Below are 12,344 nucleotides of genomic sequence, written 5' to 3'. Positions count from 1 at the left end.
GCGCCGAGTCACCAATACTTCCTGCCCAGGCCGAGCGCTTCCGGTTCACTTCGCGGGGGTGGGGTTCCCGCTCCCTCTCGCGAGGTCTTTCCCACCTGCCAGTGTAGCACTCTGTGCCAAAGTCTCTGCGGCCGCGGGAACTTTTCCCACGCCGCAGTCTGCAATTGGGGGCTTTAAAACGCCGAATGTAGATTCTAGGGACTAGGGCTATCGGTCCAGGAGGACTGATTTGCTCCCTGTGTTTTCATTTATTTTTGCACTATAAAGTTGCATCACGTAGGAAGATGTTGAATGAAAGAATCCATTCATGCCTAGAGGCCTAAGCCCTTCCTCTCTTCTAGACTCGACCTCGCTTTTCTGCAGTTTGCCTCGGGTGTTATCACTGAGCATCCTTTCCCTCAATACTCTTAAGTTCCAAGGCGAATCGCGTGGAAGGCTCTTGTTTCACCCTTATCGACAGATCCCTATTACTCTAACCCGCGCCCCACCTCCCCATAGCCTCAAGAAGGACCAGACAGGACGTGGCAACCCCGAAGATGGCAGGGGCGTGGGGGCTGGCAATGACACTTCTGCCCTCGGGCTCCCGTTCTCCATTACTGGCGACTGCGTTCCCACCTCTAATTCCACAAGTTTTGCAGCTGAGAGCGACGGCTGACGGGGGGTATTCGGAGAAGCAATGGGGCCAGGCGACGACCGCTGGCTGGCTTTCCCGGAGGCAGATTCTAGCCACAGGGGACCCAATGCCTGGGCTCCTACCTCCCTGCAGCCTGCTCTCCCGTCTGGAGAACGGGCAGGTAGAAGTCAGGGAATACCCTGCTGGGTTGAGGCCAGCCGAGGCGCAAGCGGCTTTGCTCTAAGCGGCAGGGTTCAGGGCCAGCCAGGTGCTCACAATGCGGGTTCGCGCCCTCGAGGCAGAAACGGGCGCGTTGCCATGGCAGCGGCCCCGGAGGCGCGCAACCGGGCCAGCCGCCCCCAAGCGCGCGCAGACTCCCCCCGCCCCGACCTCCCCCCCCGTCGCTGTGCGCACCCCCCTCCAGCTGTGGGAAGGGGCCGGGCCTGTTGCTTGACGTCGGTGCGGGGCTCAGAAGATGGCTGCGGAGCCGAGCACCGGGCAGTGGCTGCGGCGGCGGCAGCGGGCGGGGAGCGCGGCGGGCGGGGGTTCCGCCTTGCGCGTGGGGCGCTGAACTGAGAGGCGCGGAGGCGGCGAGGGCGCGCGGGGGTCTTGGGGGCTGCTCGGCGCCGCCTCCCTGCCACCCGCCTCACCATGGGCAGCGCGGAGGATGCGGTCAAGGAGAAACTGCTGTGGAACGTGAAAAAGGAGGTAAAGTCGGGGCCAGGACCCCGGGGTTCTTGCCCCGCCCGCGCGGCCCAGGGAGCTGAAGGGTCAGTGGCAGCCCCTACGGGCGCCCGTGGGAGGCCCGGGGCCAGGCGGGGGCGGGGTCCTGGGCGGGCTAAGGCTGCAGTTCTTCTAGATCTGGGCAGCGCCCCTGGGCCCCAGGGGCCCGGCCGGCGCTCCAGGGCTTATTTGCTTCGCGGTCCCGCAGCTCTCTGCCCGTGACGGCAGCAGCGCCGGGAGACCAAAATTGGGGGAGGGGTGGCGGCGATTTTGGGGGAACCCGAACTGCCCATTCATTGCCCGCGCTGCCTGGGGAGGGGGCGGGGCCCCGCGGGCCTCCTGCGGCGCAGATCCGGGTGGGACTGGGGGGCTTAGCTCCTGCTGAGCTACACCCTGGTCTCCAGGCCCTCTGGCAACTGAGTCGTGGCTGTCGGAGGTTTGCAGCACACCCCACAGTTTCTCCCTCCACGCCCACCTCCTTACCCAGAAACTAGAGTTTTTTGGGTTTTGTTTGTTTGTTTTGAGAATGTTTTTTTAAGATTCAGATCCCCCCTCTTCAAGGAAAGCCCTCATGTCATGAAGAAAAGAGGCCTCTCTACCAACCCCCTTTACCTTGACCCTGCTCAAAAGCCCATTTCAGTTTCAGTGGGTGAGGGGGTGCCCATATGAATGACTCACCAGCATATGAGAGCTCAAGCCCGCAGAGTAGATGAAATGAATTGAAATGAATTAGGCCTCCTTCCTGTACTTTCCTCTGTGGCTAAGTCGATGTGTGAAATCCATGAGGGCAGGAAACCCATCTGTTTTGTCCACTATACTGTATCCAATGCTGTAGAAACTCAGTGACTGGTAAATAGATCTTGAAGACTGAGGTCTGATGAGAAATTATGAAGTTTGGAATATTTTGGACCTGGCCCCTGTGTGACCTTGAGTAAGTTAGTTAACCTCTCTGAGTCTTGATTTCTTTGTCTTTAAAATAGGAATCATGCTACCTATCTCATATATGAAACTTCACTATGTTGGTTCCTTTACTCCTTAGACTTTCAGGATTGAGGAAAACTCTAGGTTCTGCATTAACTGCAGACTGGCTACTATGACCTAACATTTGTTCCTTCCTTCTCCTTGTCAGAGATATAATTGAAGCCATCACTTTCCCAGCTTGTGTGAGAAGCTTCACTGTACTTTTGCTCTGAAGTGATCAAGGAAGAATTTATTTTCTTTTAATTTTCTTTATCTGTGCATTATAATTATATATAATAGTGAGATTTGTTGTTACAAATTTATATATGCACACAATATAACAATATAATTTGGTGAATTTTGTTCCCCAGTAATTCCTCTGTCCTTCCACTCCTCCCTCCCCTGTTCCCTATCCTCTAGTCTGCTGGTCTCTTGTTTTCATAAGATTCCCCAATCCCCTACCCCATTTTTTTTTCCTCTCCCTAGCCTCCACATATGAGAGCAGAAAGGGTTTCTTAAGCCCAGGGTATATCAAATCAGCATTTAAACCTCAACCCTTTCCTTCCCAAGAAGAAAACCTCAGTGACTATCCTCAGAAAGAAGATAATCCAGTGACTGAGACTTTCAGGAAGAGTATAAACATGAACAGAAAAGTTGCTATCCTCATACTACAGACAGATGTTGCTTGGATTATTGGTGTAATCCAAATTTGGTGGTTGATTAGGGATAGTGAGAAGGATTTTGAAGAGATGATGATTTTTTTCCAGTACTTGAAAGACTATATTATTCCAAGGATGATTCCTTTAAAAAGTGAGAAATGTGCAGAATATGCTACAATTATGTATCTTCCTGTCAAAGGTTGACCTGCTCTGAACTTCATATATTTCCCTTCCCCTTTTGGCACTTGGATTACAGGAAAAAAAAAAAAATGTATCCTTTCTCCTCCTACAAGAAGAGACAAGGGGGATCATTGTAAGCAAGGCTAAACTTTCACAGTGACCCCTGGTATAGGTCTACAAGTATCTGTAGGTCCTAATCCAAAAATGTGCCTCACTAGCCTGCTTTAGGTGATATAAAGACCTTTAGCTGTGATATTATACTCTGTTTAATGCAAACACCCCTTGAGAAGTAATCTAGGAAACTTTTAACAGTTTAGAGTGCAGGCATCTATCCCATCTGATCCACATTTTACCTAGTCACAAAACCATGAGCAGTTCCAGCAGGGAGGAACCTCCAGATTCCTCCTTCCTTCCTCCTCTCCAGGCTCTGGACCCACTTCCACTCTCTAAAGAATAACAGTGCTAAGGGAGGGCCTTGGGGGCCAGGGCAGCATCAGGATGCTGCATGCCTGTTTAAACAGTAGCAAGGACCAGGACTTGCTTTATTTGTAAGATTTTACAGTGAGGCTGAGGAAATCCCCCTCTTAAATCTCTTGTGTTAGTATGTCTCCTGGCAGATTCCCCCAGGACATTAACAGTTCTTAGCTTAAGAATTAGAAGTAACTGGAACTTCATTCACTACTGATGTGTGAGTATAAGTTAGCACAGCCACCTTGGAGAGCATTTTGGCAATGTCTAGTAAAGCAGGATATATGCATCAGAAATTCCTTGTCTAGAAATATAAATTTTAAAAAGTCGGCACATATGTTCACCAAAAGACATTGTCCAGAATATTCGTAGAAATACTATTCATAACAGCCCCAAACTGGAAACTACCCAAATGCCAGTTGATTGTGATGTGTCTACACAATGGGGAATGAACAGTCTACAATTACACACCATATGAAGAATCTCACCATCACACAGGAAAGCAAGTGAAACTAGTCACAAAACACAACATGCTGAGATTATTTAAAAAAAATATATATTAAAATAAGAAGAACCAATCTGTTGGGGCTGGGGATGTGGCTCAAGCGGTAGCGCGCTCGCCTGGCATGCGTGCGGCCCGGGTTCGATCCTCAGCACCACACACCAACAAAGATATTGTGTCCGCCGAGAACTAAAAAAATAAATATTAAAAATTCTCTCTCTCTCTCTCTCTCTCTCTCTCTCTCTCTCTCCCACTCTCTCTTTTAAAAAAAAAAAAAAAAAAAAAAGAACCAGTCTGTTGTTAGAAATCAGGATAGTGGGTACCCTTAGGTGGGAGTGACGACTGGAGGGGAAAAATGACAGAGCAGGAGTGCTTTGGGGTGTTGGTCACATGTTCTATTTCTTGCTCTAGATGCTAGTTTTACAGGATTGTTCATTTTGAAAATTCACTAAGCTATAAAATTTTATTTACTGAATAATCACAATAAACAGTAAACAATAAGACAGTTTCTTTTTAAAAAGCTTTTTGTGTTATTTGGGGTGGCAGGGATTAAGACCAGAGCCTTGTGCATGCTAGACCTCTGGGTACATCCCCAGCCCCTTGAGCTTTTTCTTAAAAAAGATGTGACTGCTCACCTTATAAGGTATTTATTGGGAAGCTTTTATATCCAAGGAGGAATCCAAAATTGTCAGGATTATTGGATTCCTCCTTGGATGGAAAAGATTGAAAACTTATAGCCAGTGTCCCTGTGGCATAGAAGGACCTACTCCTGAACCCTGGAGAAGAGGGAGAAAAGGAAGGGCAGATTGTTTGTCTGCAGTCTTCAGGGAAACAGTCTGTCCCTAAAGGACAGCGTGTCTACCTAGAAGCCCTTCTCCAGCTGAGTATCCATGAGCAAATAACCTCCTCTCTCTGTTCTCCAAGGCAAGCCACTTCTACCTGGGTTAGAACCTCCAAGATGGCAAGCTTTGACATCTCTTCCTGATTTCCTCTCCATAAGACTTGGAACAAACTGTGCTGAAAAAAACTTTCCTTCCCCACCCCTCCCATCCCTGCCATTTCAGCAAGTGTACCAAAACCTGGACCAGGGGGGCAGAGCCAAGCTATTTACCTGCCGAGAGGCCTTATTTTTTTTTTTTTCCATGTTCTTTGGATGCTAGGGATTAGACCCAGGGCCTTGCACCCACAAAGCACACGTTCTACCGCTGAGTCTACCCTCAACCCCCTCAAGCCCCATGATCAGGAATAAATAAATAAACAAGTAAAGGTAATAATGTTTTCCATTTGTCCACAGGTGAAGCAAATCATGGAGGAAGCTGTCACCAGGAAGTTTGTTCATGAGGATAGCAGCCACATCATCGCTCTGTGTGGTAAGTGAGTGATTTAGGGATAATGGGAAGTAAGAAGTAGGTTTAGAACTGAGGACACTGTCCTGGTGCCAGGAAAAGATGAACCCTCAGGTTTAGTGGTTTGCAAATCTGACTGCAGGTCCAAATCAATCTAGAAGCTTTTGAAATCTTTTTGGGCTCCTACCCAAACTTACTGAAGCAGGATCTTCAGACCCATTTTTAATTCCCTTGGACAACAGTTCTCAAATTTTAGTGTGTATCAGTGTCATCTGAGGAGCTTGTTAAAGCACATTCCTGGGCAGGCGTGGTGGCGCACACTTGTAATCCCATCGATCAGGAGGCTAAGGCAGGAAAAATTTAAGGCCAGCCTCAGCAACTTAGTGAGACCCTGTCTCAAAATAAAAAGGACTGGGGATGTATCTCATTGGATCAGTGGTAAAATACCCCTAGATTCAATCCCCAGGACCAAAATAAGTTAGTAAAATCCTCTGAGTTCCAACCCTGGAGTTTCTGAGTCTAGCAGGTCTGGAGTGGGCCTGAGAATCTGGGTTTCAACCAAGCTCACAGATGAGGCTGATATTGCTGTTCCAGGGGCCATACTTTGAGAACCACCACCCTGGGTAATTCAAGTTTAGAAACAGCAGCTCTGATTTATCCTTTTTTTTTCATTTTGGAGAAGGTTAGTACTTTCTGGATGCTTTCTGTCTCATGTTTTCTTTCTAATTAATACCACCTGGATTGCTCCATCATCCTAACTCTCCATGCATTGGATTAGATGCTAAAGAACATGAACCTCGGCTAGGAAGGGAAAGCCAAAGCTTTCCTGCCATGGACAAGAAAGTCTATAATAGACTATTGCTTCTTTCACAGAATGAAGTCGTTTGTCTTTATAGGAGAAAACTTATTTCTACACATAGCTTACTTGGATTTCCAAAATTGATTGATTGATTGACTTTTTTGTGTTACCAGGGATTAGACCCAGGGCCTTGCACAGGCTAGACAAACTTGTACTACTAAGCTACATCTTTTTAAAATTATTTATTTATTTCTTTTGGGTGACAAGGATTGAATCCAGGGGTACTTAACCACCTAGCCACATCCCTAACCCTTTTTTATATTTTATTAGAGACAGGGTCTCATTGAGTTGCTCAGGGCCTTGCTAAGTTGCTGAGGCTGGGTTTGAACTTGCTCCAATATTCCTACCTCAGCCTCCCAAGTCACTGGAATTACATTACACCATGCCTCATTTATTTTTTATTTTGAAAAAGGGTCTTGCTAAGTTGATGAGGCTGGCCTCAAAGTTATAGTATTCCTGTGTCGGTCGCTCAAGTTACTGAAACCTGGGGCATGCACCAATATACTTAGCACATTTCCAGGACTTTGATCTTCCTCCTCTAAACTCCCTTTTTAAATTTTTCACTTATTTCAGTGTGTGGGATCAAACACAGGGCCTAACACATGCTGAGCATACACACGGAAGGATTGCTTTTTCAGTAAGGCAGAGTTGCTCTTCCTATGAACCCAGCAATAACTACTCACTGAGGGGTCCAAATACTATTTTCCATGCAGAGAAATGGCAGTGACAAGATGGAAAAAGTCTCTGCCCCCAAGGACTTAAATTATGTTGAGGGAGACAGGAAATAAATGCAGAGACACATATAATAATAGGTAGTGGTAAGGACTATACAGGAAAAACTGGGCATGGTGGCGCATAGCTGTAATCCCAGTGAATCCAGAGGCTGAGGCAGGAGGATCACAAGTTCAAGACCAGCCTCAGCAACTTAGTGAGGCCCTAAGCAATGTACTGAGACCCTTTCTAAAAATAAAAAAGCTGGCAATGTGGCTTAGTAGTTAAGTGCCCCTGGGTTCTATCCCTGGTACACACACACAAAAAAAAAGGTTACAGGAAAATAAAGCTATGAGAGGGTGTTGGGGACAAGCACCCTGTAAGAAGAGGCTGAGTGAAATTGGGTTTTGAATCCTGGTGTTCTGTTTACTTCTTCTTCTTCTTCTTCTTTTTAAAGAGAGAGAGAGAGAGAGAGAGAATTTCAATATTTATTTTTCAGTTTTTTGGTGTACACAACATCTTTGTTTGTATGTGGTGCTGAGAATCGAACCTGGGCCGCACGCATGCCAGGCGAGCGCACTACCGCTTGAGCCACATCCCCAGCCTCTCTTTTTCTTTTTGGTACTGGGGATTTAACCCAGGGACATTTTACCACTGAACTACACCCCCAGGTCTATGTATTTACTTAGAGACAGGGTCTCAAATTTGCTATCCTCCTGACTTTAACCTCCCAAGTCACTGGAATTGCCCACATGCATCAAAGTGCCCAGCGTAGAAATGTTTCTTAATTTGTGTCACCCTCAATTTGCTTCTTTAAAATTATGGTGATGATTTGTACATTAATAAGTTTTTATGGGGATGGAGCTGATGCCTGTAAACATTCTTAGCATTGTAAGAGCTCAGAAAATGCTTTTCTTTTCTTCTCCTTCAGATGTTGAAACTAAGGCTAAGTGTTGTAAGATCTGAGTCCCACCATCTCCCTTTTGGATAAGGTTCCCCAGTTCTTTTGAGATGATGAACTGATTCCCAGGTTTACAAAGAGCAACCTGATCTTACATTTTCTTGGCTGAACCAAGTTTGAAGAGTATTAGAACTCTCTTCCATTCTACCTGTGCTGTGTTCCCTTGGTCAGCCAGTGTCTCATCACCAGAAGGGCTTTACAGGCAGCCCAGTTATGCACGGCTTGGCGCTAGGCTTTGTCAAAGCACACACACTAGAGAAAACAGAATCAAGTAGTGCAAACAGCTTGTGCATGGGTGCTATGTGTAGGTAGCTGTGGGAGAATGAGGGAAAAGGTGTTGGAGGAAGACAAGCAGGAAAAAAAGCGGTGGGTGTTCCATGTTCAGGTGGTTTTGGTGAGAAACAACTGTCAGCTCTCCTCTGATAGGTCCGGACCCATAGCCACCCCCAATCCAGGAAGCAGTGGCGCTTTTGCTTTTGTCTCCTGTCTGGAAGCAAAGGACTCTTTGCAGCACACTCAAAATGAATGATTTTTCTACTTTCAGCCAATTTCAGTGCTGCCGTAAAACAAGGCCCCCAGCTCTCTAGGGTTCTAAACTCAGCAAGAGGAACACAGTTCTGCTGGTCTGCAGGAGGTGGCTCAGAGCCATGAGCATAAACTTAAATACCTACAGAGTCCAACAAAAAACATCTACAAGCACCAGACATGGTGGTGCACATCTGTAAACCCAGCTACTGAAAACATTGAGGTAGGAGGATTGCCAAGTTCAGGCCAGCATGGACCATTTAATAAGACCTTGTCTCAAAATAATTTTTTTAAAAGGGCTGGGGATGTAGCTCAAAGGTAGTGTACTTCTGGACTCAATCCCCTAAAAAAAAAGAAAAACAAAAAACACATGAAGCTGGCCAGATGTGAGACTGGGGTGACCTGGACAGCACTTGTCCTGTGTAGAAGGACAGGCACTATTCATTTTCCTACAATAATGTCACCAGGCTTCCCATGGCCTGTTTTTGTTTTAAAACCAGAGAAACCTGAAGTCTGAGATTTTGTATGAAATTTTCTACTTTGTAAATGCTGACAACTAATTCCATTTTTTTTTTTTAATTGTATGGGCCAAACAAAAGGCATCTGCAGGCCTTTACCAGTTTGCTGCCTCTGCCTTGGGCTCAGGACATAGTTACCCAGGAGCATGTGAGCAGGAGGGGTTGCCAACAGTATCAAGCTATATCAAGTTGGAGCATCTGAGACTCAAAGAGAAAGGAATCCTGTGCTTTATCAAAATTGTTGTTCCAAATAACAGCAATTGGTGTTCTAAATTTGAGCTCAAAATAAGGTTGATTTAAAGCAGTGATTATCAACCATTTTTTCCTCCCTTTCTGCAAGCCATTTCCATGCATTACACACACAGTAGAATCATAACCAGGGGGAAAGGGAAGGAGGAGGACTAGTTATGCATTGATTGAAAAAAATGCCACCCCTTTGCCTTTTGGAGATTCTGATATGCCAGTCTTCCTCACCTAGAAAAATGCTCAGAAGTGCATGTTTAGTCTGAAGGTGATCCAGACTTTTTTTTTTTTTACTGGGTTTTACTACTGTCCTAACCACATGCAGAATTCAGCTTTGTTCTAAGAGGAATAGGATTACGAAGAATGTGCTAAGAGTGAAGGCTTCAGAGACTGTTGTAACTGTGGAATGACCATATTCTCTAGAGGGTCCGGGGCTGCCCTCGACTCCATGCTGGCCCTCTATTCCTGGCGAGGAGGACTAAGGGGTGACTAAGGAAGGCCAGACCTAGGCAAGATGAGCTTCCTTAGAATGTAGACATTTGGTCAAGTGTGGTGGCATATGCCTATAATCCTAGGAGCGTGGGATGCTGAGGCAGGAGGATCAAAAGTTCAAAGCCAACCTCAGCAATTTAGCAAGACCCTAAGCAACTTAGCAAGACCCTGTCTCTAAATAAAATATAAAAAGGGCTAGGGGTGCTGGGGCTATAGTTCAGCGACAGAGCGCTTGCCTAGCATGTGTGAGGCACTGGGTTCGATCCTCAGCACCACATAAAAATAAATAAAATAAAGGCATTCTATCCATCTACAACTACAAAAAAAAAAAAAAAAAAAAAAAAAAGACTGGGGATGAGATTCAATGGTTAAGCACCTGTAGGTTTAATCCTTGATACCAAAAAAAAAAAAAAAAAAAAAATTGACCCAGGAAAGTTGTGGCCAGATTTCAGTTCCCGTCACTCAGGGAGATGGATGGGACTCCCAAGACTGGCAAGAAAGATGCATTTGTTGAGTTTGCTGTGGTTGTTCCTAAACCTATCTATCCAGAAACCAGTCAGGCCCAGCAAGTAGAAACCTTCCTTGTGAGGAAGCTTTCCTGGCAAATCCAACTGCTATGGGAGGGGTCTTCTCATGCTGTCCTCTGTATATCGAGGCTACAGTGCTGCTCAGCTTGGCAACCTCTGAACTCCCAGGCCAGAAAATGAGTACCTATGCAACTGCTTCTCAAGCTTCAGAGGGTGAGCTGGGAGAATGGACTCAATACTACCATCATGGGGCCGGGCATAGTGAGTACGCCAATAATCCCAGCGGCTTAGGAGGCTGAGACAGGAGGATCGAAAGTTCAAAGCCAGCCTCAGCAATGGTGAGGTACTTAGCAGCTCAGTCTCAGTGAGACTCTGTCTTTAAATAAAATGCAAAACAGGGCTGGGGATGTGGCTCAGTGGTTGAGTGCCCCTGAGTTCAATCCCCAGTACCAAAAAAAAAAAAAAAAAACTACCATCATGGGAAAGGGATCTTTGTTATTTCCCTTTTATCTTAAAACATTACGTCAAATTTGCACGTGGCTCCACAATACAATGAACCTAGCGCATGCTAAGCACTAGCTCTACCCCCGAACTGTATATACCCCTCACTCTGGTTTTTGAATTTTTTAAATATATTTTTTTAGTTGTAGGTGGACACGATACCTTTATTTTATTTTTATGTGGTGCTGAGGATAAAACCCAGTGCTTCACACATGCTAGGCGAGCGCTCTACCACCAAGGCACAACCCAGCCCCTGAATTTTTAAATTTTAATGTAAAGACTTACTGTTGTGGCCCATGGATGGAGCTTAGTGGTAGAGTAGTTGCTTAGCATGCATTAGACCCTGGATTTGATCCCCAGTGCCCCCCCCCAAAAAAAAGACTTACTATTGAATCAAATTAATGCTTCATGTTTTCCCTATGGCTTCATGAACCCCTTTCCTACTCCTATAGGCTGGTGTCTCCTGCCATCCCCTGCATTTGACTTGTACCTATGGGAAGAGCACTGAAAGAGTTAAATAGCAAATCATCCCAAGGCTTGCCTTTGAACCCTGCATCTGAAATAGTAATGCATGTACTGAAAGAGGCACAGTTATTCCCTTGACAAAAAGAGATCCTAAGTAATTCAGGTAATTGTAACATCAATCCATGAGCCTTAGAGAAGTCCTGTTTCTCTGGGCTGCCCTCCCTTCTGGCTCAGATCTGCATCCGCAGTGTCTCCAGTGACTCTCTTCTGATTGGTGAGAGAGAGAGACTCCTGGTCTGGCAGAGCAGGTTCTCAGGCTCTGTCTTCTCACATCAGTAGCTAGGCATTGGGAGGAGGGTGCAGGCGAGCCCTGCCTCCTGCTTCCTGGTGCAGCTTCCGGCAGATGGGTCAGCCTGAGGGTTGCTTCAGGCTGAGGATGAGCTGTAATGGGAGATGGGGGTGGAGTCTGTGGAGCTGGGAATAACATGGGCTTTATTAACCAGCTCCCTGTTGCTAAGCAGCTTCATTAGCCAGGAAGGTCTGCCCTGCAGTGAGCTGCTTCAGGGAATGGCAAGGGGATGCTAATAAGCTAGGAGAGAAGCAGGTGCTAAGGGATACTTGCATTCCACCTGGGATATTGCAGCCAGAAATGTTTCAGTACATTCTGAGATTCAGACTCCAAGGCAGTTTTCAGCCTATCTCTTTTAAGTTAAAGGATTCCTTTTTCATACCTGCATGGAATGAACAGCTCATCCCCAGGCCATCTTACTTCTGCATTCCATCCAGAAATGATCAAGTAGGGAAGAAGTTCCTCTGGAGGAACTGGTTCCCCTCATTCCGTGCTGAGGCGTGGCTGAGTTTATGTGGTGGGAGTCTGTAGCTGGGCCTTGGAGTTAGACAGACCTGGGTTTAACATCCTGACAGTCTCTCAGTGTGTAACCATAGCCAGTTACCCGTCTCTAAGGCTACACCCATAAGGTAGATATGAGGATCAGAAGAGCCATGCAGGGCTGGGGACATAGCTCAGTAGTAGACTAGTATGCATGAGAGTCTGGGTTTGATCCCCAGTTCAAAAAAAATAGAAGGGATGG

At 46.3% G+C, this 12,344-nt stretch overlaps 1 protein-coding gene across 2 annotated transcripts in view; it reads left to right on the top strand.

Moving 5' to 3' along the window:
- The first annotated feature begins 1,177 nt into the window (after positions 1 to 1,177).
- Positions 1,178 to 12,344, top strand: part of Sgsm2 (small G protein signaling modulator 2) — a 40,388-nt gene continuing 29,221 nt past the window's right edge. For both annotated transcript variants that reach the window (XM_026388966.2, XM_026388965.2), the window contains exons 1-2: positions 1,178 to 1,321; positions 5,400 to 5,475. In XM_026388966.2, the coding sequence (XP_026244751.2) occupies positions 1,265 to 1,321; positions 5,400 to 5,475 (133 nt within the window). In that variant the 5' untranslated portion in view covers positions 1,178 to 1,264. The remainder of the gene's footprint in view (positions 1,322 to 5,399; positions 5,476 to 12,344) is intronic.

This window comes from Urocitellus parryii, chromosome 7 (assembly GCF_045843805.1).
Source record: "Urocitellus parryii isolate mUroPar1 chromosome 7, mUroPar1.hap1, whole genome shotgun sequence".
Lineage (NCBI taxonomy): Eukaryota > Metazoa > Chordata > Mammalia > Rodentia > Sciuridae > Urocitellus > Urocitellus parryii.
This window is presented reverse-complemented; position numbering and strand designations above follow the sequence as displayed.